The sequence below is a fragment of the Mus musculus genome, chromosome 5 (assembly GCF_000001635.26).
Source record: "Mus musculus strain C57BL/6J chromosome 5, GRCm38.p6 C57BL/6J".
In the NCBI taxonomy this organism is placed as follows: domain Eukaryota; kingdom Metazoa; phylum Chordata; class Mammalia; order Rodentia; family Muridae; genus Mus; species Mus musculus.
In genome coordinates this window covers 33,869,502-33,894,000 of record NC_000071.6, presented here as the reverse complement: position 1 = coordinate 33,894,000, position 24,499 = coordinate 33,869,502, and the positions used below count along the sequence as shown (strand labels likewise).

Sequence of the window (24,499 nt, the reverse complement as noted above, 5' to 3'; positions counted from 1 at the left end):
CTAATGTCATCTCTAGGGACAGACAGTGCCTGTAAGTCCTTGAGAGGGAGTTAGGTGAGGTGCCTAACAACCAGGTCCTCCAGTCACTGAGACTAGTCTTAGTGAGGCTGCTGCAGTGGAACCTGTCTTTTCCAATATCGTCCTGCCTGGTGCATACCACTTTGGATCTTGGTGCTAATGAAATGACCACTCTACACTGGGCTTAGAAAGCTACTGCCTGACCCCATCCTAGACTTCAGCAGGTCCCCTGGCCTGGAGACATTTACCACCTGACCTTCCCATGAATTTGCAACCTGGTAAGGAAGGTCCAGTCAGTAAAGAAAGTCCTAGTAAGAACAGCAGGCAAGCCCTCTGTAAGTCATCAGAAACTGGCTGGGTGCTGGACACCTACCAAAGGGCCGCTTGCCCAAACCGAGGCAGGATAGGTGGTAGGCCTTGGTACAGAACTTGCGGTCACACAGCACCAGCTGCCCACCATCACCACAGCGGAAGCACTCATCCTCTGACTGCCGTTTTCCTTCACCCTTGGCTCTGCGCCTTCTGGTTTTCTTCTTGGCCTTTTTACCCTTTTCCTCTGATGAAAGGGATGCTGATGTCTAGAATTAAGAATTAAGCATAGTTCTCATAAAATTCAAACTGAAGCAGTAATAAAAAGACAAACTACACAGATGCCCAAAAAGCAAGGTCCAGAGGGACATTACAGATCCCTAGGGTGTTCCAACATAAGGGTGCCTGAGCTAGAAATGTAGCTCAAGGCTGTAGGTTCCATTTCTAGCACCACAAAAGGGTATACTCCCTACACAGAGAAGAAGGTCATGGCCAAGGGGATGATCCACTACACCTTAAGCAACTCCTGCTAAGACAGAAGACACAATATACAGGCTCAATAATGTCATGCATGGGATCTGCTAACAAAGACGTCAGAGTACTGACCTGTTAGGAACTTCTCTTAGCTAAGAATTCAATTATAAGCAGCACAGATAAGGGCAACCCAGTGTCAAAGCAGCTGTCCTTCAGAATATATCTAGAGGATGAGCTCATTCTACAGCTCAGGGTAGAGATGCCCATGATAGCCTTGGCCTTTTGCATGTAAGGGGTACCCCAAAATTCATATTCTCCCAAGGACCTTGGAAACGTAATTTTAGAAGTCATTGTGAATGAAGTTACAAGAGCTAAAGAGATGGCTCAGTGGCTAAGAGCACTGACTGAATTCAAATCCTAGCAACCACATGGTGGCTCACCACCATGTGTAATAGGATCCGATGCCCTCTTCTGGTGTGTCTGAAGACAGTGACAGTGTCCTCATCATATATAAAAAATAAAGAAATTTTAAAAATACAATAAAAATCAACACTGGCACATCAAGTAAGCATGGCTTGCAATCAACTTGAAAGGGACTGGTGTCCAAAAGCTGTAACTCCGGAGAGCACTTGCCTAGCAGGCATGGGCTCTGGGACCTACATACAGCAATGCAAACAACAAAAAGGTAGCAAGGCAGTGGAGGCAATGGTCAAGATAGACACCAACCACATGGAGCCTCAAGTGAAGCAATGCAACACCAGGATAAGGCTTGCACAACCTAAGAAACACCAGTCATCAACAGGAGCGGGAAGGAGGCCTTACAGACTCTTGAAACTTTTGAGCAAACATGGTCCTGTCAATAACTCTGATTTCACCTTACCTGTGTTCAAGACTGAGTCTACGTTCTTGATATTTAAGCCACACATCTGTTGGTGCTTCATTAGGATAATTCTCACAGAAAGTATCAGTGAGGAACTCTTAACAAGTAGCCTACAGTGACAGAGGGCCTCACTGATCCCAACCCACACACTGCAGGGATCCTGCCCTTGTCACAGCAACAGTCTACTGGGAAGAGGTGCTGCTTACTAGAAAGCAGTCTTCTCAGATGCCACAATGGCACCAGCTTCACAGAAAGAAGCTGTCACGCCCTTACCTTTGGTCTGTCTCCAAGGAACCCACTACAGTTGGAGGCTCCACACCGACAGACTGTCTTTTCATTGCCCAAACAATCAAGGTTATAGTTGAAAGTCAGCTCTGTACCTAAAGGAGACACAATGCTTTGTTAGAGTCCCCCCAACCCCCTGCCCACGTCCTCCTGAGGCAATGGATACTAAAGTTGAGAGTTAAGTTTCAAAAAAATGTGCCCCCCCCCCTTTCAGGCACACAGTGGCATAACTCAGAGATTCATCAATTTGCTTCATAAAACAGATATCCAAAACAAAACTTCCAAATTCTTATCCTAGACATTTTCAAACTCAGCCACAGCAAATACCAGCTGTTGCCTCTGCCTATCCATATGGCACTAGACACTTGTAGGACCCCAGTGATGTACCTGCAGGAATGTCACACACAGCAAACAGGCCAACCCGTGTGTCCCCATTCACTGTCCACTTCAGGGTCTCACAATTGGGCTGGCAGCTATGGTTCATGAATCGTGAATAATTCCCTTTGGGGCCAGCATCAATTATGCGGTCCTGTAGGAAAAAAGTCAATGACATTTTATCTTAAAGGGATTCTTTGTGGTGTGAGTTGTTCAACCAGTCCAGAATCTCTTGCTCAGAACCAGAACACAAAGAGAACCCAAGTGAGCACTGGTGAGGACAGTGGGCTGGTACCTATAGCATCACCCCCAGCAACAAATAAGCTAGGAGAAATACTAGTGTCACAGACCTGGGAAGGATAGCAAGAGTCTGTAGGAAACCAGCACTGCCAGGGAACAGCAAACTGCATTACAAATAGGCAAGCGGTATCAACTCCTAAAGAGCAAGGCGGGCACAAGCATAACAAGCTCAAGTTCCCACCAGCTAGAACAATGGGCTGTGTCCATGATGCTGATGCTGTGCTGACACGAGAGGGAGAGGCACAGGCTGACAGTTCTGAAATGGCAATGGGCAGAATCACAAATGTGAGTACACAGAGGCACTGGGAACTAACTCACTGAAATCCAAGTACAACAGAGAAAAAAGAACCACCAATCACAGCCCAGACCAGGAGATGGGCAGGTGGGTATACAGATATACCTTCTCCCCTAAAACCTGTAGAGCATATACATAGCTCAGTAGTTTCTCTGCTCTACAGTGGTTAGTTATGAGGTCAGCCATGTCTGAGTAGGGATGAATCTGTGCCAACAGTATTCCTAGCTGCACCTGTGGACCCCAGAGCACTGTGAGTGGCACACGCTTGGGAAGACTGCCTGTGCCGCCTGATGGGTGCTAACCTTAGGGGTTTCTCTTGGCAGTAAACACTTGGGTCCTTTAAGAAACCTCCAAGGTTTGCACCCATCAGTTGATACGAGAATAGAAAGAGAAACTTGGTGGACATGCCTATAGTCCTAGGTACTTCAGATGCTAAGGAAGGAGATCACTTCAGCCCAGAACTCAGAATTCACTCCAGGAGAATAAAAGTAGAAACATTATCAGCATGAAGCTCAGGGACCAGCATCTTACTATACTAAGCTAACACCCTAGCCAGTTCTCTGTGAGTTTGAGATGACAGATGAACAATCTAGCTTGCTAAATCACACCTTAGCTGTATTTGTATACTTATCAGCTGGTGAAATGGCTCCGGCCATCAAGCCCCATAGCTGGGGGGAGCTTGAACCCCAGACCACACACCCTGGAAGAAGTAAACTGACTTCTGAAAGTTGTCTCTGACTTCTACAAGTATGCCACAGAATGCACAAACACACACAAAGTAAATACATGTTTCAAAAAGTGCATGCAAGTATGTGACTACAGACACGTATGTGATGTCTGGGACAACTGCTTAGAGGTCTGTTCTCTGCTCCCACCTTGTCTATGAGGTAAGTCTGGTTTTTGATATTGTGCCATGTAATCCAGGGTAGCTTACTTGAGAGCTCTCCAACTGAATTTTTCTTTAAAAAGACTTATTATGTGTTGGTATGTCTCTGTGACTATAGGTGTCACATGAGTGTGGTTACTTAGAGAGGCCAGAAGAGGGTGTCAGATCTGATGCTGGAGTTACAAGCAGTTGGGCCTGATATGGGTCATATGAACTGAACTTAGGTCCTTCAGAAAACTATCAAGGTTTGTATACATGTGTGTACATGCATTCAGAGGCCAGTTCAAGCCTGGGTGCTATTTCTCAAAGGCTGTCTTGTTTTTCTCTTTACTATCTATTTATTTCCTTGTTTGTGTGTTCATGTGAGCATGCGTGTGTGCCATGGTACTGGTATGGAGGCTAGAGGGCAACTTTACTGAGTTGATACTCTTCCACCACATGGGTCCTTGGAATTAAACTCAGGTCTTCAGGCTTTCAGCAAAGCACCTTTAACCAATGAGCCATCTTGTTTCTACACAATCACTACTGCTTTTTGAGATAGCCTCTTTCACTGGAGTCTGTGGTTCACCAATTATACTAGGTTGGCACCAATTATACTAGGTTGGTTAGCAACCTAAGGATCCTTCTGTCTCTATCTTCCTTGCATTGGGATTGTAAGAATACGCTACCATGCTCAGCTTTTTTAAATGAAAGCTTACTGGGATATTTATTCATTCATTCATTCATTCATTCTCTCTCTCTCTCTCTCTCTCTCTCTCTCTCTCTCTCTCTCTCTCTCTCTCTGTGGGTGGGTGAGTGGGGATGTATGGATGTGTGGGTGGGTGTGGGTGGCTGGAGACTCTACCACTAAGCCATATGCCCAGCCACATCTTAACCATTTTTATGTGTATAACTAATAGAATATATTTATAGGGGCACCCTTTTAACTCTTTGCTATTTACCTACTCCAGAGAGAACACCTTCTTCTCAAATGCTCAGACTATAATAGGCATGGGTTATCATGCCCAGCCCTTTGAGTGCTTTAATCATCTTTCAAATTATGGTTTTAGACCAGGCATAGTAGCCTGTGTCTGTAATTTCCACACTAGTTGGACTGAGGCAGGAGGATTCCAAGTTCAAGGCCAGCTTGGGCTATAAAGCTAGTTCAAATCAGGGATCGGGGTGTAGTTCAGTGGTAGATCGTAGAATTTGTAGGATTTAAGAGTTTGATTCTCCAATACTTAAAAAGTTTAAATACTTTAAAAGTTGTTTCTTTTTTTGTCTAGAGATCTAAGAGGTCTTTTTAAGAGCTAAACTTAGGGACTGTTTAAGAACACTGACTGCTCTTCCAGAGGTCTTAAGTTCAATTTTCAACAACCAACATGGTGGCTCATGTGATGCCCTCTTCTGGCACACAGGTGTACATGCAGATAGAGCACTCATATACATAAAATAAATAAATCTTTCTTTTAAAAAAGTTAAAATTGGTTTAATTATTGCTCTGAATGGAACATTCTTTTCTGTTCTTTGTAGGACTTAGGATTTTTGACTGAAAACGACATTTGAATCTAACAATACAGAAAGTCTGGCAATCAGATTCTTCTACCTCCTCTGGTCTCACTGAGTTTTGTTCTTTTCTTTCAAATGTTGTTCTAAGCTGCTTCTTCTTCTTCTTAAGTGGGTGATGTCGGTGGCTTTTCTAAGCCTGAGCCTTCTCCAGGGCAGGCACGATTGTGAAAGTCTTAGTTTTGAATGCACAGCTATAAAATGAGGGAAGGCGGAGCTGAGCAGGGGAGCTGAGCTATCCCCACACAGGGTGCAGGAGCATCCCTGGAGCAGTCAGTCAAGCACTCTCCCTCACAGTGCTGACTCTTGCTTTCTGTTTTTTGGCCTCCAGAATCCTAGCTTGCTAGCTTTCCCAACAAACTAGAATGACCTCCTACAGAAGGCCTTCCATGAACCTAATCAGTTTATCTTTTTAATCTTGTATCATGGCAGAGCCTGAAAGAGGACATGCTACTCAGCTCTAGAGCTCTAGGCTCTACACCTTTTGTAAACAATTATTTTAATTCAAAACACAGAACAAAACAAAAAACAAAAACAGAAATAAAGCCACAGGAAAATGAGAAAGCACAATGCACATTACCTGTATAAGTTAGTATTTTGCCATATTCACTATCTCCTGTTTTACAATGTATGTACACACACACACACACACACACACACACACACACACACACCACCCTCACCACCACCACCCTCACCACCACCACCACCACCACCACCACCCTTCAGGGCTAGCTGCTAACATCTTGTTCCACCCCTGTGCACAGGCTCGCTCACTCATTTTCCCTCCTTCCCCTCTACCCCTCAGTTTTTTGAGACGAGTGACCTCCATCTCAAGATCCTGCTGCCTTACTGTCCCAAAGGCTGGGATTGTAGATAGGCATGCACTGTACTTGGCTTCAGTATCCCCTAAGTCTTTTTTTTTTTTTTAAACCCTCTTGTCTCTCTGACACTGACCTCACTAAACGGTCCAAACACCACAGTCTACAGCGAATGGAGTTTAAGAATGGTCAAGTTTCCAAATGGGATCATTGGCTGATGTTCTTGGAGCCATTCCTATTTCTACAGGGGCCCTTTATCCCCAGAGAGCAGAATCTGTTTGCTATGCTCTATTCAAAATGCCTGCTCAATAGCCATTTTCTATCTTGTTTTCAAGATATTAATTATTATTAGTCTTGTCTTTGAAACAGAGCCCCATTTTTCTCCCAGTCCATGTTCAAGACTTCAGGAATGAACAGCAAACACAGGCTTCCCAGGACCATTACCTTGTCTATGGTGAGCATGTAGAAGTGAGTGATGTCATTCTCATGTGCATATTTGATTCTTGCCATACACTCCTCTTCATCAATCAGCTCACCAACATACTCATTAACAAATTCTCCCTGGAAACCAGAAGAATATAATGACTGAGTACATACTGACCATTCTCAGAATCAGGATACAGGACACCATTACACTCAATCAGTCTAGGGTAACGCGTTAAGTGATCTCATAGGTAGCTTATAAATAAAGATTGCCAGTGGCAAGCATATCATGGTATTTATTCTCAGAGTAGCAACATTTCATATTGCTTTCTTCAATGTCTTCCTCTTAGGCACATATATGATCCATGTAAATAATTATTACACACGGATTCCCCCAAAAGGAAAGAGGTTATAAAGAACTTGACAGGCAGGTTCTACAGCAAGACTACATGAAGCAACCAAAGAAGGCTAGAGAAGGGTACATCTACGCAGTCATTTAAAAAAATACACGGCTGACACTAGTAACACAGCTTATGCATTATCCATGCTGAACCTACTCTGGTCATGGACCTTGAGTTTGAAACTACTGGTCCCTAGGTCATGAAAAAGCACTTCAGGGCCAGTCTGTGACAAGGTAAACAACAATTCCACTTGTGTCTCTATGATGGGGATATATTGCAAATGAATCTGATAGCAGAAACAGGGTTAGCAGAAGTTAGTAAGTCTCTCTCACCAAGGAGTTTACTTATTTTTATGTATAAAGGTGTTTTGCCTGAATATATGTCTGTACACCTCATGTGCTTGGTACCTTAGAGGCCAGAAGAGGACAGTAGATTCCCTGGAACTAGAGTTATAAATGACTGTGAGTCACCATGTTGGTGCTGGGAACAGAACTCAGGTCCTTCTAAAGGAACAACAAGTACTTACTCTTAGACACTGAGACATCTTTCCAGTCTTGCCAATGAATTTTTCATTTATCTAATTCATACTGGATTATGCTGAGAAAATGTCAAATAGTAATGCCTCCTTAGCTCCTGCAGGAATGCCTGAGCATCTAACTGCCAGTCTAAAGAAAAGCATTTCACAGTCTCTTTTTTCCTAAGAGGAAAGCACTATAATTTTGACCAAAGACATGCTTCAAGGAAGTTTATTAGTATTAACTCTGATAGCAGCTATGTAATGTTTTAAAACTTTTGTTGTTTTTTTTTTTCTTTTTGGGGGGTGGGGTGTCTCCACTGTGTAGCCCTGCCTGGCCTGGAACTCATGACGTAGACTATACTGGCCTTGAACTCAAGAAACATTTGCCAGTCTTTGCCACATACCAGGTATGTACCATCATACTTGGCTTACAACTTTTAACTATAATAATTCAATCTGAATACTATTTTAAAATATTTTATATAAATGCAAAACAACCCCCCCACACACACAATAAGCAGTGGGCCATTAATTCTTGTGGGGGGAAGGGAGGGCTAGTGGGATGATCCAGTAGGTAAAGACCTTGCCACCAAGCCTGAGGATGGACCTGAGTTCAATCCCTGGGACCCAACTGGAAGGAGAAAACTGACTCCCAAACACTGTCCTCTCATCATACACACACACACACACACACACACACACACACACACACACACACACACACACACGCGCCACAGCACATGCACATCCACATACAGTCTAGTACACACACAATTAAGAATCACTACACACTACAAGAAGAAGACGACACATTACATACTTTTCTGATGTCCCTTTTGGCAACCAGGCCCCACCCTTTGCCATCTGTCTTGATGATCTTGGTCTCAGGGTACTGGCGCTTAGTGAAACACTGGTTCTGGCAGTATTCCCCTGCAGGACACACCTGCGGGTGGCACTCAAACATTAGCATCCTGTTCAGACACTCTGAATCAGAGCCACAGGGGTTCTCATCTGTGGGCTTACAGTTGCACTTCGGGATTTCAGAAATGTCAGCTGTGTAGATCTGGACTTTACCATAAGGTTTATTCACCTGTAGGGGAAAAGCAAGATGTCATGGCTCTACTTTGTAAACAGAGAGCCCTGGACGCTGCACACTCATACTGCCCCTCAAGGACCCACTTGGAGACATGCATCCTACTAACCATCATTGCACTCAAAGACTTAGTTTCTGACAGACCTTCTAATAGCTACAACCTGGATATAAAAAGTCAGCAGCCCAAATGCCACGTTCACTGCTCTGTTGAGAAAACACACACACACACACACACACACACACACACACACACACACACACACTCTCCCTCTCATTCCTGACAGGCACCTTGATATGCTTGTATGGTGGAGGCTTTCTCTCACTCTCCTGTGTTTCTCGGGCTTCCCGCTGAAGTTTGACTTCATTAAAACGAGCTTCAGCTTCTTGCAATGCTAAAAAGTCAACAGAATATAAGACACATATTTCAGTAAATAACTGCGTCTATCTTTTGTGGTCCAGTCATTGCTAAGTACTGTTGTTGGTCTCTAGTAAGCTATAGGCTATGAGACACTGGGAAAGGCAAGTGAGGTACCTAGTGACTATGCACCAGGGCTCCGGCTTTGGCTCTGTCAGGCACTACCCGTTCTCTGTATTGAGCTCTAAGGACAAGGCAGCAGTGCTGGTGCTTGGGACAGAGTGTACTAAGAAAAAAAGTGAACTTCCATTCTCTTTGAAAGCGAACACGCTTTGACAAGAAGCTCTAGTTCAGATCAGCAACGCTTTGACAAGAAGCTCTAGTTCAGATCAGCAAAGATTACATCAACACCCAAAGCTCACAGAATGTCAATGTCAATTTGAGGCCTGGTCATTGGATGGGCTAAGCTGACAGCTGCTGATCTGTCATTAGTGGGCCCAATAGCAGGCCATTATCAGGAGTCAGAAGCCTGGAATCCCACTCTCACCATTTGAAACCGTATTAAACTCACTGGGTTGTCTCTGTCTCTACCAGATCTCTCCTTCCCGATGATTTTCAAGAGTCTTTCTATAGCTATCCATTATTACTAAGACTCCATGAAGCTCCCAAATGTTGAGGTATCAGGGAAAGAGAACAGGTTACTGCTGTTTGATGCCTGATAAACTCTCAGCTGCAAGCAAGGAACCAACAGCTCTCAAGACACAAATCTTTATCTAACATGGCAAATCCCATCAGCAGTGACATAACTTTAGTTCTCCCTGCATGACTCATGGGCGCACTCTAAGCTTTTCATACGATTCACACTCAGTCTGCACCTAGAGAAAATGCTGACTCTTCCTGTGCAATGTCACGCCTCTAATCTCCTGATTCCTTCCTGCCCAAGCCATAATCTGGCTTAACCATACTTTCTATACTCTTGTCTCACAGACTGTAGAATCAGACACAGCGTACCTGTCAATCTGCCTACCCTGACACTGTGTAAGGCACCCAAGGTCCCACTATGTCTTCTGAATTGGAATGAATTAGCAGCTGAGGTCTAACCATGGGAAATCATCTCCAGAGATGCCACACAAAGGCTGGCTATGGAAAATGTCTGTAATTAGTGCTAAAGATAGTATCTTCTAAAAAGCTTTTTGTAGGAAGCCGCCCTCACATTCGCCGTTACAAGATGGCTCTGACATCCTGTGTTTTAAGTGGTAAACAAATAATCTGCGCATGTGCCAAGGGTAGTTCTCCACCCCATGTGCTCTGCCTTCCCCGTGACGACAACTCGGCCGATGGGCTGCAGCCAATCAGGGAGTAATACGTCCAAAGGCAGAGAATAATTCTCCTTTAAAAGGGACGGGGTTTCGCCATTCTCTCTCTTGCTCTCTCTCTTGCGCTCTGGCTCCTAAAGATGTAAGCAATAAAGCTCTTGCTCTCTTGCTCCTAAAGATGTAAGCAATAAAGCGCTTGCACTCTTGCGCTCTTGCGCTCTGGCTCCTGAAGATGTAAGCAATAAAGCTTTGCCGCAGAAGATTCCGGTTTGCTGCGTTCTTCCTGGCCGGTCGCGAACACGTGTAAGAGCTTTTATGCCAGGCAGTGGTGGCGCACGCCTTTAATCCCAGTACTCAGGAGGCAGAGGCAAGTGGATCTCTGCGAGTTCAAGGCCAGCCTGGTCTACAAAATGAGTTCTAGGGTAGCAAGGAGTACACAAAGAAACCTTGTCTCAAAACAAAAATAAATAATTATTATGCCATTTAATAAAATTAACTACAAGCTAATACTGTAAAAGTTAAAAGCTTAAGTATACTTAAATAAATACGTCAGCCTACAAACCTTCTTTTTTTCTAGTATAAAGGTAGAGATAAAATATTTAGTCCAAGAATTTTTTAAAATAGCAAATTTCAAAAGAACAGAAGTTAGGATTAACAAGCCATAAGAGAGTGCCATCTATGCTCCATTGGGAAATCTCCGTACCGTTCTTGAAGACTCTTCCGATCCCTCTGACCCCCTGGTAGCGGCTGCCCCGGTCCCCCTCCATGTATGGGAACACTCGTGCCTGATGCGTCCAGTAATAATCTTTAGACCCAAAGAAAAATACAGGGAATTCTCCAATCTCGTGCTTCATTTTCTGAATATTTGGGGGAACATTTTTGGGATGGCAAACTTCTGCCGGCCACCATCTATTATAAATATTAAAAACAGGATTCACATATTCTTCAGAGTGACAAAATTTTCAATACTTATTACTATAAAGTAGAACAAACACATTTGAACAAGAAGGCTTGTACTGCATACCTGTAGTTACCAAGTTTGACCCAGATGATGTCTTGAAAGTGGAGCTTCTTTCCAGCCCGGCAATCGTTGCAGAACCAGCTACCATCGGGCATCTCGATGTTTAGACAATCGGGGTGAAAGGCTGCTGGGCAGGCCTCACAGCACAGAAGGCTTCCCCCTAAAAGAGAGAACAGGCCAGCCTGAGCTTGTCTCTCCAGCTCAAATTAGGCCTTTTTTTTCCTTGTTTTTTCCAGGCAGGGTTTTCCTGTGCATCTGCCTGCCTCTGCCTGGGCTGCTGAGTACAGGGATCAAAGGCATGCACCACCACTGCCTGGCTAGGCCCTGTCCCTCAGCCTGTAACTGCCACAAACCCAACAGAAGCACAAGTGTCAGTATATCAACCGTGAGTCAACACTCAATGGCATCACTTTACCAAAGTCATCTTCCTGAAGTCTATGTGACTCTTTTACTTCAGAGGACTGAGGTTATACCTTCAGCTACGTGTAGAACAGCACACAGAGCAGAACCCATCCTTACCTTTGGAGCACACAAAGCACCAGCTCACATTGACATGGGTATGGTGCCGCTTCCCCTTCCGGGCAGTGAAGTGGCCTGTGCAGATTATGCTGTTAGAAGCAATCACCGAACATCCTGCTGCCAGACAGGCATCCCCTCCATGATAGGCAACGGGGCATCGGACACATCGCATCATTTTACCTAAAAGAAATAATACCCTGAGGACCACAAATACTCTTGACTCCATGACCAACATCACAACGCCTCAGAAAATTAGAAAATGTAAGATGGAAGACTCTGGACCTATTTAATAACAATACCTTGCATGAAGGCAAAGTTTGAAAAAAGCAGACACCATTTAAATATCACATTCTAAAGCATGGTCAACCAGCATTTCTTAACCTAGTGCTGCTGTCATTTGGGATTTGTGAGAGCCTCTTCTGGGTACCCTACCTACTAGATATTGACAGCATTTTTTCCCTAATATATTTATTGCTAAATGTATCTTGGCAGAGAAGCCCTGTGACAAGGACAAGACTACCTTCTCCAATCCCACACAACCACCCTCATCTTTCACGTGTATAACTTAACTTTAAAATATTTCCCAACTGAGGATGAAGCTCAGTGGTGAAGCACTTGCCTGTATGTGAGGCCTAGGGTTCTACCTCTTGTATTACAAATAAAGGTTTCCCTTATATTTGAAGTGCCTTTAAAAATGAGCAAACAGAATCCAGAGATAGTTCAGGTAGCATGCTTTGTTGGAAATCAAACATTTGGGTGTGCTAACAGATATGGGAAGAATGGAATAGAAACAGGTCTTAAGTTACAGGAAAAAAAAAACAACAACACTTAAATCATCTTATGATGAGTCAGCAGAAATATGGGAGGTATTAGAGACCGCTACAGTTCATAACCTCTGATGACACTTGTTGGGCATCCATGAGCCTGCTTACATTGCCAGTATACCCACACCCACGTTGTAAGAGCAAATCTATCTGTACCTTTTGATGGCCGTGGATTTGAAGGGTTGGAGGCATGGCAGCTCATACAGCTATGGAGAGGACAGCGGAAGCCTCGGCTCTCAAACACAGTGAGAGGGTATTTTTTTACACAGGCTTCATGGTAAAACTTTCCACACTGATTTACCACACAACGTTTCACCTCCATCTTGCTTTCTTTACATACGAAGCATGAGTGAATCCCTAACAAGTGGTCAAAGAAAAGAGAAAGGTACAGAGAATTAAATTGCAGTTCTGAGCAACTAGCACAAGGCAGCTACTTTGGAGCAGCCTGTGTTGCTAAAGCTTCTAGCTGTTTCCAACCTTGATGACTAGTCTAAGCCTTCTTCAGGAAAACCCCAGTCATCAGAGTTCACTGTCATATAATCTCCAGCTTCACTTTCTCCTTCCTGGCCCACTCGCCAACGCAGCCAAGACTTGCTGTGGCTGGAGGAAGACTAGAATCTGAAGTTTGCTACAGCTGCCAGGCTGCCTAGACAGCCTGACCCTTCTTGGGACTAGTCAGGAGGGAGCAGGGGCCACCGTGCAACCAGTCTTCTTCTCACTGTGATCCTAGACTTTATGAGGATTCCTGAGGCACTTAGAGTGGTAATAAACCCCTCGGTTAACTTCTTGCTGAAAATAAGCTGAATTACATGGAGTCTTTGTAAAGAACTTAGAATTCTACAAATTTAGTGTTCTGTAACTGTCTACTAGTTAGCACAATTGTTTGGAGGTGCAATGCCCAACAACTATAGAGCAAGGCTCAGTAGCCCCACAAAAGGGTTTGGAAAAGTACATAGCCTTTTATTTCCTCATTCTAGTAGTCACTGTATCCTGAACTACTTTGCCCATGGATACTGTCATTCAAGTTAATACAGTACAGTGAAAGAGCAGCAACATACACCTTTGAGCCAGTATGTGTGGGATTTGCCACTAGAGAAAGCACAGAAGACTGGGACAAGCAGCACTGACAACCACACATAAACCCCCAGCCTCAGAAGCTGGGACTTACCTGAGGCACATTCGGTGCAGGTGAATCTTCCTTCCGGTCTTCGGGAAAGTCCAAGGCAGGCTAGGTGGAATGCTCCACAACAGGGGCCCTCACACAGTAAGAGACTGCCTGTCTTCTCACACAGCTGTGGGAAACAAAGGGCAGCATGAACAGTCAAAGAGTCCTTTCGGGACTCTCTGCACTATAGGGGACAATTTGATTCCATCTTTGGCATGCAAATGAACATAACCAAAGAGTGAAATACCTAGCAGGATCCCAACCAAAGACTAGGTTAAGTTACACAGTGTTAGTCCCTCAGCAAGGGCTAAGGAAACAAAAGCCCAAAACACAGAAAGATATATTCAGGTTTTCAGCTTAGATGTGAATGTCAAAAACAAAACAAAAACCTAAGACCCATGGCATATTTTCATCATAAACGCCACCTTCCACAGATGGAGACAACAGAGCTGACTTTCAAGCATTTCCAACTATGGACCAATCAGCAGCCCCACATGGATACTGACACTGACCATACCTCACAATGGTGACAGACTAAGGCACAGAAAAGTGAGTAGCTTCCTTAAGATCTCCAACCTATAATCCAGCACAGGTAGGACACTGACCCAGGCCTTACCTCTGTAGGAATGGATCTAGTTACATCCAGACCCATGACTGGCCTACCCAATCCCAATGAAGCAGACAGAAAAGGCACCATATGACTCTAGCACTTTACTTCTTATAGCACATACTTCCTAGTACTATTTTAAACACACACACACACACACACACACACACACACACACACACACGAAACACATCCCACCCACCTAAGAATGAATGTTAACTTAGGCAACTTAATACCAGAATTCTGCTGACAGTCTAACCCTTCCAAAGAGGTATCCGTGAGTAGTAATGGGGCAAAGAGGAAGATGCTGAAAACTCACTCTGCTGTCCTAGGACTTCATGAGACACCCTCACCAATACATCAGACACTGTCTACCCCTCACCTGACACACGTACTCCTTTTTGGCAGCCATTCCTCTTTCAGATTTTTTAGATGAGACGGATGCTTCAGTCTGTGTTTCATCTGCACTTTCATATGGAGACTCTGATGGTTCATCTCCTGGGCTGTCTGAGACCTGGAGATGAAGGAGGTGGACAACAGTTCACTAGCCACAGAAAACAGGTGGCCACATCCTTTGGACACGGCCCACTTCTTGCCCTATCACCCAGTGATATACACCATCACTGGCTTTGGAATTAATAAAACTTGTAAAATGCTGCATAGAGAACTTCAGAAGTGGACTTTATTCTACTCAGTATTTAATATACATATGTATATAAGACATAGTCCTTTAAATGAAGCAACTTATGAAAATCCAATTATCTCTCTTCTAAGTCAACTGATTTCTGGAATATTCTTGTCCTTTCTTAGTTACCCAATGTGTTCAGACCCAAATACCGCATGAATTAAAAAAAAATGTGAAGTTGGAAAAAAAAAAAAAACCCTCACAGTAGCTGTTTCTCACTCTACTGAGGACACTGTGTCCCCCCAGAAGCATGTTGCTCCCTGGAACTGATTCAAGAGTCAGGAAAGTCACTGACACACACTGCAGCCTGATTGCCTTGTCTCTCTTCTCAAAATCTAACATCCCACCCAACTCATCTGCTCTGCCCCACAGAAAGGCAAGAAATAATTTCTGCCTTCTTTAACACTTGAACCTAAGGAAAAGATTTGGAAGAAATGCACCCATTTTCCTGGTTCCCCTCCACTAAACAGAAATTAGGATTCAACTACAATCTCACCCGTGCTGCACAAATCATCCCGTGCTCGCTTGACAAGTACTACCAACTAATGATCAGATGTGTAAAATAGAAAACCCTTTCATCTATCCAATGGAAGTACTTAATTTTTTTTTCTTTATCTTAAAAAGTGTTGAAAATTGGATCTTGGAGATAAAACAAAGCAAAAAACCTATTAACTATGTTTCATGTTTACCTAAAAAAAAAAAATCACAAGTAATTATGTTACAGGCTTGCTATTTGCCAGTGAACACAAAGCTAGACAGTGTAATTAGGCCACATTAAAAAACAAAAATGAACTCACCAGGGCCTCCGGCCCATTGATCTACAGCCTTACTGAGGGGCCTCCCCCTTATCTCATTGACATTATTGGGAGCAATGAGAGAAAAAAACATGCATTTTTTTTTTTCTGATTTGAACTCAATGTTAAAGTGGCATAAATTGCCAAGGACTCCTGTGGCTCTCAGGGGCCACTGGAGCAAGGGGCAGCCTTTGTGTGGTCCAATTCTGGTCTCACTAGACACAGATAGCAACAAGAATGTAATGAAGGAATTAAAAACAGGCCTTTCAATGTATTTTCTCACCTTTTGCAGGAAGATGGGAATAGCATGAGGAACACTAGATTAATGTCACATCATAAGGTCTGTCACCAGGAGGGCTCGCTAGTTGGAACTACAGGGCCCACTACCAATCCCTCTCCCATCAGCTCACCTCCCACTTCTTTAACATCAACATCCAGAAAGAGGCAACGCGAAATGCTCTGAGTTCAAACTCCAAATTTAATACGTCCATCAGATATGAGGGTCACAGGTGGGGGTCTGAGCACTTCTGAGATGAGACAGGAGTAAGTACCAGGGAAGCCCAGGGCCTTAGGAATCAATGGCCACAAATCTTGCCCTGGCTCAGAGAGCAGCTCCCATAGCCACACAAGGATGACCCATTTGACTAATGGAGGACCTGAGTCCCAAAGGGTGTTTAGCACATCATCCATGAGAGAGCCCATGTTCTGTCCACCAACCCACTTCTTCCCTTAGTGTAGATAAAACAAATTTTGAAACTATAAAAGAGAAGGAATGGAAAGAAAGACAGAAAACACAAACCAGTCCTGGGTCAGAGGAAGGAACAGCACCTTTTATTTAAGATTTACAGAAAGTTAGCACGTTTCCACTTGGAGATATTTCCTAAATTAACAAAGTCTGTTTAAGGAAATAAACACTGAATACATATTTTGAATGAAAATATAAATGTTAACGACACACATAAGGCTCGTTTCCTGATTGGGTCTGTTATCCACATACAGAATATAGACCTTACAATATCACAGTTCATGACAGATTGTAGAAGGTCCACCTTCACCACATCCTCCCCCACAAATGGACAAGACCCCTACCCAGTCAAGAGGGTCCCTCAGCTCTCTGCTCAGCAAACCACCTGCAAGTAGAGTCAAGTGTGCGCCTCACTCCAGCTGCAGGCTCCACCTCCATGTGTACCAGGTGACAGCTTACTTGGAGATGCCATTTGTGGAAGTGACATATCACCTGAATGGTCCCAACACAGTCCCAGATCTCAGTCTACAATATCTATGATCTATTCAGTATCCAACAGGATGTATTTGGAAAAAGAAAAATGCAGTGACTGATGGGACACAGACTGTCAAGAATTTTCCTGTGGCTTCCTGTGTCCACCAAGGTCATGCTTGTGGCACTGATTTCCAAGCAGCTTAGTTCCTGACTTTCCAAAGTTTTCTTGAATCTGAAAATACTTTCTCCACTCACTACTTGGTATGTGATAGGACCGAGTTGCCTACCTGCCATAGACGCACATTCCTTTAGGGACAGGAAGTGCAGTCTCCAACTATTACAGGGAGTTCAAGATGGCATTACCAGACATCATGTGACCCAGTAGAAATCTTCCAACCCACTGCCAGGAGCTATGTGGCCATCAGAAAGGCTCGATAAATGCAACTGGGGTTTACCCTACTGTGGCCACAAAGCAGACCCCTGCCCTTCTGTGGGCTGATACACATTGAGTTTTAATTTTTTTTTTTTTTTGACAAAACAAATCCCTTCACAAGTTGAATACTACATCATTTTAAAATACAATTACAGACCTTGAACAGTAAATATTTCTATAACCAACATTATTTTCATGTTTTAAGTTATGCTTTCATAAAGGAAGAAGCATAGAAATGCGTTCACAGACGGTTTTAGATTTACAAATGATAAGAATCCTGTGCTCAGCAGATATAATGGTCTAAAATTAAAAGACTAATCTTCAGCAGGTCTTCCAAGTTAACATCACAGTGAAGTATTAAGAGTAGAATTAAGACAATTTTAAATTAATTCAACCATTTTAAAATCCTAAAATTCAAAATAATTTTTATTAATGTTTGCACAGACTAGAACCCTCCTAGCCACTCCTAATTCAAAGCCAGGTATGAGTTACTGAGGACATGAAAAAGGGGGGAAAAAAATCAAAATACAAAAAAACTTTTAGTCCACAGAATGTCATTGTGCTTCATAGTCATTTAATCTAAAGCCAGCTTCTACATAGTTAGCATAGAGGACAGCAAAGTCTAAGTGAGAGCAGTGGCCACTTAGTCAGAGAGTGGCTGCTCCCATAAAGGCATGCCCATACCCCAAGTTACATGAGTCTCTAAATAGTCTACTGACTCAACCATGTCCCAGTTGTGTCCTCAGAAGCAGCCAGCCCTTGGGAGTAGGCTGTGGGGGAGCCTGGTCCAGCCAGCTGCATCACCAGGCCATGTGTCCTCACCTGAAAGGCTTGAGAACAGAAGAACCACCAGCCTGCCTGCTTCCTTAGCTCAGGTGACTGGCAATGCCCCGGTACCAAAACTAGGATGCCATCTGATCCCAGTTTTGTTTTGTTTTTAAGTAGAATACCCCTGAAATGCTAGCATGTTTAAAATACTGCCAGAGTTATTTGTTAAAAGCTGAACAACTACATAGGCTAGAAAAAATATATATAAATGTGGATATAGCACATAGGGCTCTGACAAGATGAGATATGTCAGGTTACTGGAAGTAAATCCTTGTTAGTTAAACCTCAAAAAGCATTGCCCTTATCATTCCCGAACAAGGAAAAGTGAAAACATACTTTTCTGTGTACTAAGGATGACCATTTTCCTTCACTGGCAGAAAAATTAGTGAAAAAAAATCCTAATATTCTAAGTAAAACAATAAAAACAGTACCTAAAAGAAACAAAGTCAATTGAAATCACCAAAAATGCTAAAATACATAGGAACCAATGTTTCTTAAAACAAATACAAAACCCAGAAAGCTTTCTAAGTCAGTATCAGTAAGAAGCAATAAAAGCTCTAAAGCATGTTAGGAAAGCCCTTCTGCTTTATTCTAGCAAAAGACAACTTGGATTTTTGTCAACTGAAAGATAAACCCAGTCCTTGGAGTTGATTTTTCAAAAACTGGATAATGGATTTATTGATGCTAAAATAAGGTGCTGTACACTACACACCAAAGGGCCCTTGGGTCCCTAACAGAAGTCCACCTGGACAGCAGGATGCAAGGTGGATTAGCATCCTGTATGTCTGAATACATGTGAGACATATGTTACCTTAGGATCAAATGACAGAGAAAGGAAGCAAACTTACTAAGTGTCATGACTCTATGGCTAATCTGTCACTGGACAGACAGTCCCTAAAGAGGGAGCTATGACCTCACGGGACATCTCATGGACAGGCAGTTCCTAAAGAAGGAGCTATGACCTCACGGGACATCTCATGCCCACATAAAGCAACTGAGGCCAACAAAGAACCACTCAGTCAAGTCATTCTGCTCAAGTGAAGCCAAGTGGGCCAGGAGCTTATAGAGAACACACACCAGTGCTGAAACATAGACAGAACAAATCAGTTCTGACCCTCACTCCAGGCTATGAGATCCTTGGGCAGGAGCACTCTGTAATCATTTAAATTGTACATAAACACAGGCATCATTTTTTTTTTTTGAGAAATGAGATGTTTACTTATCTTTATTTCCTCCTTTTTATGGTATTTATGTTATATACTCTTAATAGGTGCCAGTCACCTATATCATCTAGCCAGCCCACAGGCTCCAGATACAACCTTGGGATGAGTACATGGAGTCACAGACATGTGGTCACCAGGTTAGGTTTTGTTGGTTTTTATCTCTTGCTTTCCTTGTGACATGTTCTCTCATTAATGAAAAGGCCCTGTCCCTAATCTGGCTTCCAGCCCCAGAGAACCCTGTTTTAAGTTTTCTGGTGCTTTTGCATGAACTATCTCAACTAGTCCCTTAATTAAATATAACTTGACTGGGAAACCAACTTAAAAATCCATCCACCCATGCCAAAAGCAGGTTGCTCTACAGCTCTTCAGAGGCAGTGGGTGGGATGGATGTCCTCATGCATGGAGCAAGGACCCTCTCCTCTCAGATCCTATGTTTTACTTCCTTGTCATGATTAGCTTTCGTGTTGGTTTTCAGGATATCCTCTTAAAAATACTGAAGTTGTCTTCTGTTGGGAAACACAGATGTAAATAGATATGAATACTAAAAAAAAAGTTCTGAGCTACAACTACACTTAAAGGCATTGTGACCAAAGACAACATTCACTTCTCATCGACTCTGAGGAAAAGCTACATGGAGGGAAAGGTCCATCTGGAGCAGAGGGGCTGATTAAGAAGCACCTGAAGAACCTGGCTGCTGAGCACAGGTCTCTATCAGTTCGTGTACTCCCTGCTGTGCTGTTCTAACAGCTACAATGCAAACCTTTGTACATTCACACAAGTCTTCATCTCTTTAGAATCAGAGTCTTATACAGAAAGCTACCTCCCCTTGCCAAGCAAATATAGTATACAAACAATAGTTTGAAGGAAGCCAAATAGAATCATATGATAATAACTTTGTATGGCAAAAGAAAAACTCATCTCAACAGTGGGCAGTTCAAAAGACCTAAGGCTGGAGGTAGCATTGCTTTTTTTTGACATTTTTATAGAAAATGAAGGAATTCCATGTTAAATTTGTAGCATAATAAATTTGTCATATAATTTTTGTACTCTTAGCAGACAAGCTACTGCTTCTTGCTAGACTCTTTTAAACAAGAATCTCTTTTCTACTCACCTCTTTGAGGAGAGATCAGCCATGAGCTGACACAGAACTCTGCTTATTTACTATAAGACTGGTCTGGGGCAGGAAAATACTACATGGAGGACTTTCACTCTACACTCACTGCAGAATGCTGAGGCCCCTGCTCCTGCCTGAAGGTGAGCTCTGTCTTCCCCAGTTGAAGAACATTTCAGGATCCCCACCTTCGTCCCCTTGCACTCTCTGAACTCAGTAGGCACTAGCTGTGCTGTTCGGTGGTCATCACCCTAAGTTCTCAAGTCTTCACTTGCCATCACAGAGCAGAGTGCCTTCCTATCCGCTAGCTGCTTCCTGTGCACCCACTCAAATTCATCATGCTCTAAGTTCAAATGAAATCCCTTCATTTCTGCCCACGACCCTCTGGGATAGTATCTTTACTTTTGAGAAATCACTTCTTAAACCCAGGACATTTCTACACCATCATATTTCTTCACATACTTTTTAATTTTGTGATCTATATTTAAAATTTTTTTTATTTACCTGAGATCTTTCATGTCTGTTAAGAACAGTACAACTTAGAATGTTCACACTAGGTATTCTGAGGTCATGTCTCTCAATGCATTTGAACAGAGCCAGCTGAGTGACTTACCAGACCACAACCTCATAGTCTAATACCCTACTATGTCACACAAACAGAGCTAGGGTTCTGCTACTTCTGGATTTATTTTTTCCGCACATGCATGATGCAGTCAAGGGGATCATTTTTCATGCCAAAGTAAAATGTATACTTTTGGTTAAAAATAGAATGATGGTGATTTTATTATTTTTATTGTAATAACCATTACTGTCACAATAGTGGACCACTGAGTCCTTGCCAGTGCCAGGCACTCTACGTGTTTAACATGCGTACATTACTTAATGGTTTGGAACAAAAGTATTTCTCAGAAACTTTCATCACAGGTCCAACACTGAGGTGTCTGTGTGGAACGGCCTGGGCACCGCTCAGACACCCCGTGCATAGCACAAGCTCTGCTTCTTGAGTTAAGGGCAAGTGGAGCCTTTCCTCCCATGCAAACATGCTGGCACCTGGGTAGCCCAGCTGGGCATCCAGGACCACAACATTTAAAACATGATGCTGATGTTCGACAAAAGCAACTGATGATGTGGTTGTTGTAAATAAACTGATTATGGTGTCTTCTAGGTATTGGTGACTAGATCAACAGTTAAATAAATGGTTCACCATGATACTATTAATCATATTTTTCCCTAAAAATCTACTGAGTCTAGTGTCATAGTAAAACTGTCAAGTAAAAAAGGACAGAATCAAAACTCTTCCTGCCTTTCATGTGGGAAAACTGGTTTAGTATCTACAATACTGAATACATTTCATTGGCAATGAAAATAGCTGACACAGAACCTTTAATGTGTCCTGCCTGCTCTTTCTTACTGATAGAACAGATGCTGACATTTTCCATAAAAATTCAGTAAGTTATGAATTAGAGGAAAAAATGAGCATTAACAGGATAACCCCTTCAATATGGTGCATTGTCACAGCTCTGGACAGTCTCAATTGAAGGGCCTCCTCCTCAACGGGAACTTTAGATTGATCATTAGAATACGAATGTGTTTCTATTATGAGATGAATGTGATTGATTAAATGGCCTTGATTGAGTATCTTACCTTGGTCTTAAAATTTGTTATCTGTTTTCTTCATTGTATGTGTTTATTAATACCAGTAAAAACAGATTATCACACATCTTCCATAAAATGATTGTGATAGAAATGTCACTTAGTGTATACGATGATGCACCACCTGCAGCAGACATCTTGGGGTATTACATCATTCTAAGTGCAGTACAGGGCGGCTGAGTTCAAGTCCAACTTGACTGATGTGGGCTCCCATAAAAGCTGTTACCAGTGAAGGCGAAAAAAATAAGAATTTGCTCTACTAAGGGAACAAAAAATGAAGTTACAAAACACTTTAATCACATCAATTCCTTCACAGGCCTTTGTCATGCAAGTGTGCAATTTTAATCTCTTCATTGGGGTGATGTAATATCATGTAATTAGTAATTATTCCAATATAAATTTATCATATACATTTTCAAGAACTTAAACTACAACATGTCCTAAAATGTCTTGAATACCAACCCTGCATAATCCTCTTTCTTTCAATTAAGTGTGTTGAAGGGGAAAAAAATATAAACATGCAAAACATAAGTGTCCCAAAGTGCGGAGGAAGTCTGATCCCCAAACAGTAATTTTCACATCCGAACCAGACTCAACAGTCTCCACAGCTCATGTGTTAACAGACACTTAGCACTATACACTTGTAAACTCACTGTGGGGTTTAGTAGTGCTAATGCATACTAGATAAATCTACTTATTTACCGAAAGTTTTTAAATTAACAGTGCAACTCTATAAAATAAGCGATCAAGGAATATTTACATAAACCACACAAGTAACCTAATAGAGAAGGCCTAGAAAGTTAAATCACTTTATTTAAGGATCATAAAGTATACTGTGAGATTTATGTATCCCCTTCAAAATGTAAGAACGGATTTGAACTCAATGCAATTCCTACGTAAGAATGTACTTAAATCTGGTGTTGCAAATGAGCCCTGTCACTAACTGCTCCACCTTAGTCTTTCCAAGTGTGGACTGCTAAGCAGCACCAGCTGCTGCTCTCTGCTCCCCTCACTGCCTTCCCCTCAGTACCCAATACTGATGAGGAGGAATAATAGGGAAACAAATTCAGTAACTCAATAGTTTTCTCTCTCCCATGTCCGACAACAGCGTATGTAAAATAGCAACTGGATAAACAGATCAAAATACAAAGCAAGAAAAACTTGTTTGCAAAATTTTTATAGGGCTTGAATGTAACTCAGTAATAGGACATTTGCCTGGACTCACAAATCCCTGGGTTCCAACCCCAGCACTTTAAAAAAAAAAAAATCATAAATGAAAAGTCCAACTTTAATGCCTAAATGAAAGGGTTTCTGAAGTAGAAACCCTTTCATTTTTAATATGGTTAATTTAAACTGTAGACCATCTTTAATTTTTTTTAAATGCTAGTGTAAATACGGGTAAGAGAAGAAAAATGAAAAATAATTTATATAAAACTAGCCTTTTTCAGTAACATTTTAGACAGAAGCTCAGCAATGAAGTAAATGAGTGCAAATATAAGAAGTCCTTAGTTTTCTACACATAACAACTATGAGCAAGTCCCAGTCCCATGAGTATGAACACTTGAGATTATGACTGAGCTAGTCTGTGTGACTGAGATCCTACTAAACAGTCTAAATTTACATATTTTAGAGTCGTGAGCAACAGAGTTCTTAAGGGTGTTCCTTGGGCCACCCAGGTCCCTAACCATGCAATGGAAGGCTCAGCCCACCACCAATAAAAAGGACAGCAAGGATACACCCAACCCTACTAAGGACCATAACAAAGGCCAGACGAGAAATGCTGCTTTTGATCCAAAAACAGAAAGGGTCCTGTCTAGTTCCCATCTCACTATCCTGTTAATGAAGACCAAGGTTATCAACTCCTTACAAATACTGTAAAAATAAATCTCAAGTCTACACCGAGAAAAAAAACAGAATTACAGAGATCAAAATAACAAAAAAATTAAAAATGGAAAGTAAGATCTATAAAAGTAGTCACTACAATCAAGAAATTAAAACTACCTCTGCATTAAATAAATAAATAAATGATGATTCCTGAATTTGTGGCTGTTCCTTGTTTTTGGTATCTGCAGACTTTAGATTTGGTAATGACATCTACATGCTACACTCCACAGTAACGGCAGC

At 42.4% G+C, this 24,499-nt stretch overlaps 1 protein-coding gene across 10 annotated transcripts in view; it reads right to left on the bottom strand.

The window, feature by feature from the left end:
- Nsd2 (nuclear receptor binding SET domain protein 2) overlaps positions 1–24,499 on the bottom strand; it is a 77,291-nt gene that overhangs the window by 3,966 nt on the left and 48,826 nt on the right. For 7 of the 10 annotated variants that reach the window (XM_006503659.4, XM_006503660.4, XM_006503658.4 and 4 more), the window contains 12 exons: positions 14,812–14,943; positions 13,826–13,949; positions 12,814–13,014; positions 11,834–12,013; positions 11,318–11,474; positions 10,997–11,202; positions 8,911–9,014; positions 8,350–8,619; positions 6,633–6,749; positions 2,354–2,495; positions 1,955–2,061; positions 392–596 (listed from right to left, as the gene is read on the bottom strand). In XM_006503659.4, coding sequence (XP_006503722.1) covers positions 392–596; positions 1,955–2,061; positions 2,354–2,495; positions 6,633–6,749; positions 8,350–8,619; positions 8,911–9,014; positions 10,997–11,202; positions 11,318–11,474; positions 11,834–12,013; positions 12,814–13,014; positions 13,826–13,949; positions 14,812–14,943 — 1,945 coding nt within the window. Of the gene's footprint in view, positions 1–391; positions 597–1,954; positions 2,062–2,353; positions 2,496–6,632; positions 6,750–8,349; positions 8,620–8,910; positions 9,015–10,996; positions 11,203–11,317; positions 11,475–11,833; positions 12,014–12,813; positions 13,015–13,825; positions 13,950–14,811; positions 14,944–16,710; positions 22,595–24,499 lie in introns of those variants that run through there. The other 3 variants (XM_006503661.4, XM_006503662.4, NM_001177884.1) reach the window with 2 other exon arrangements.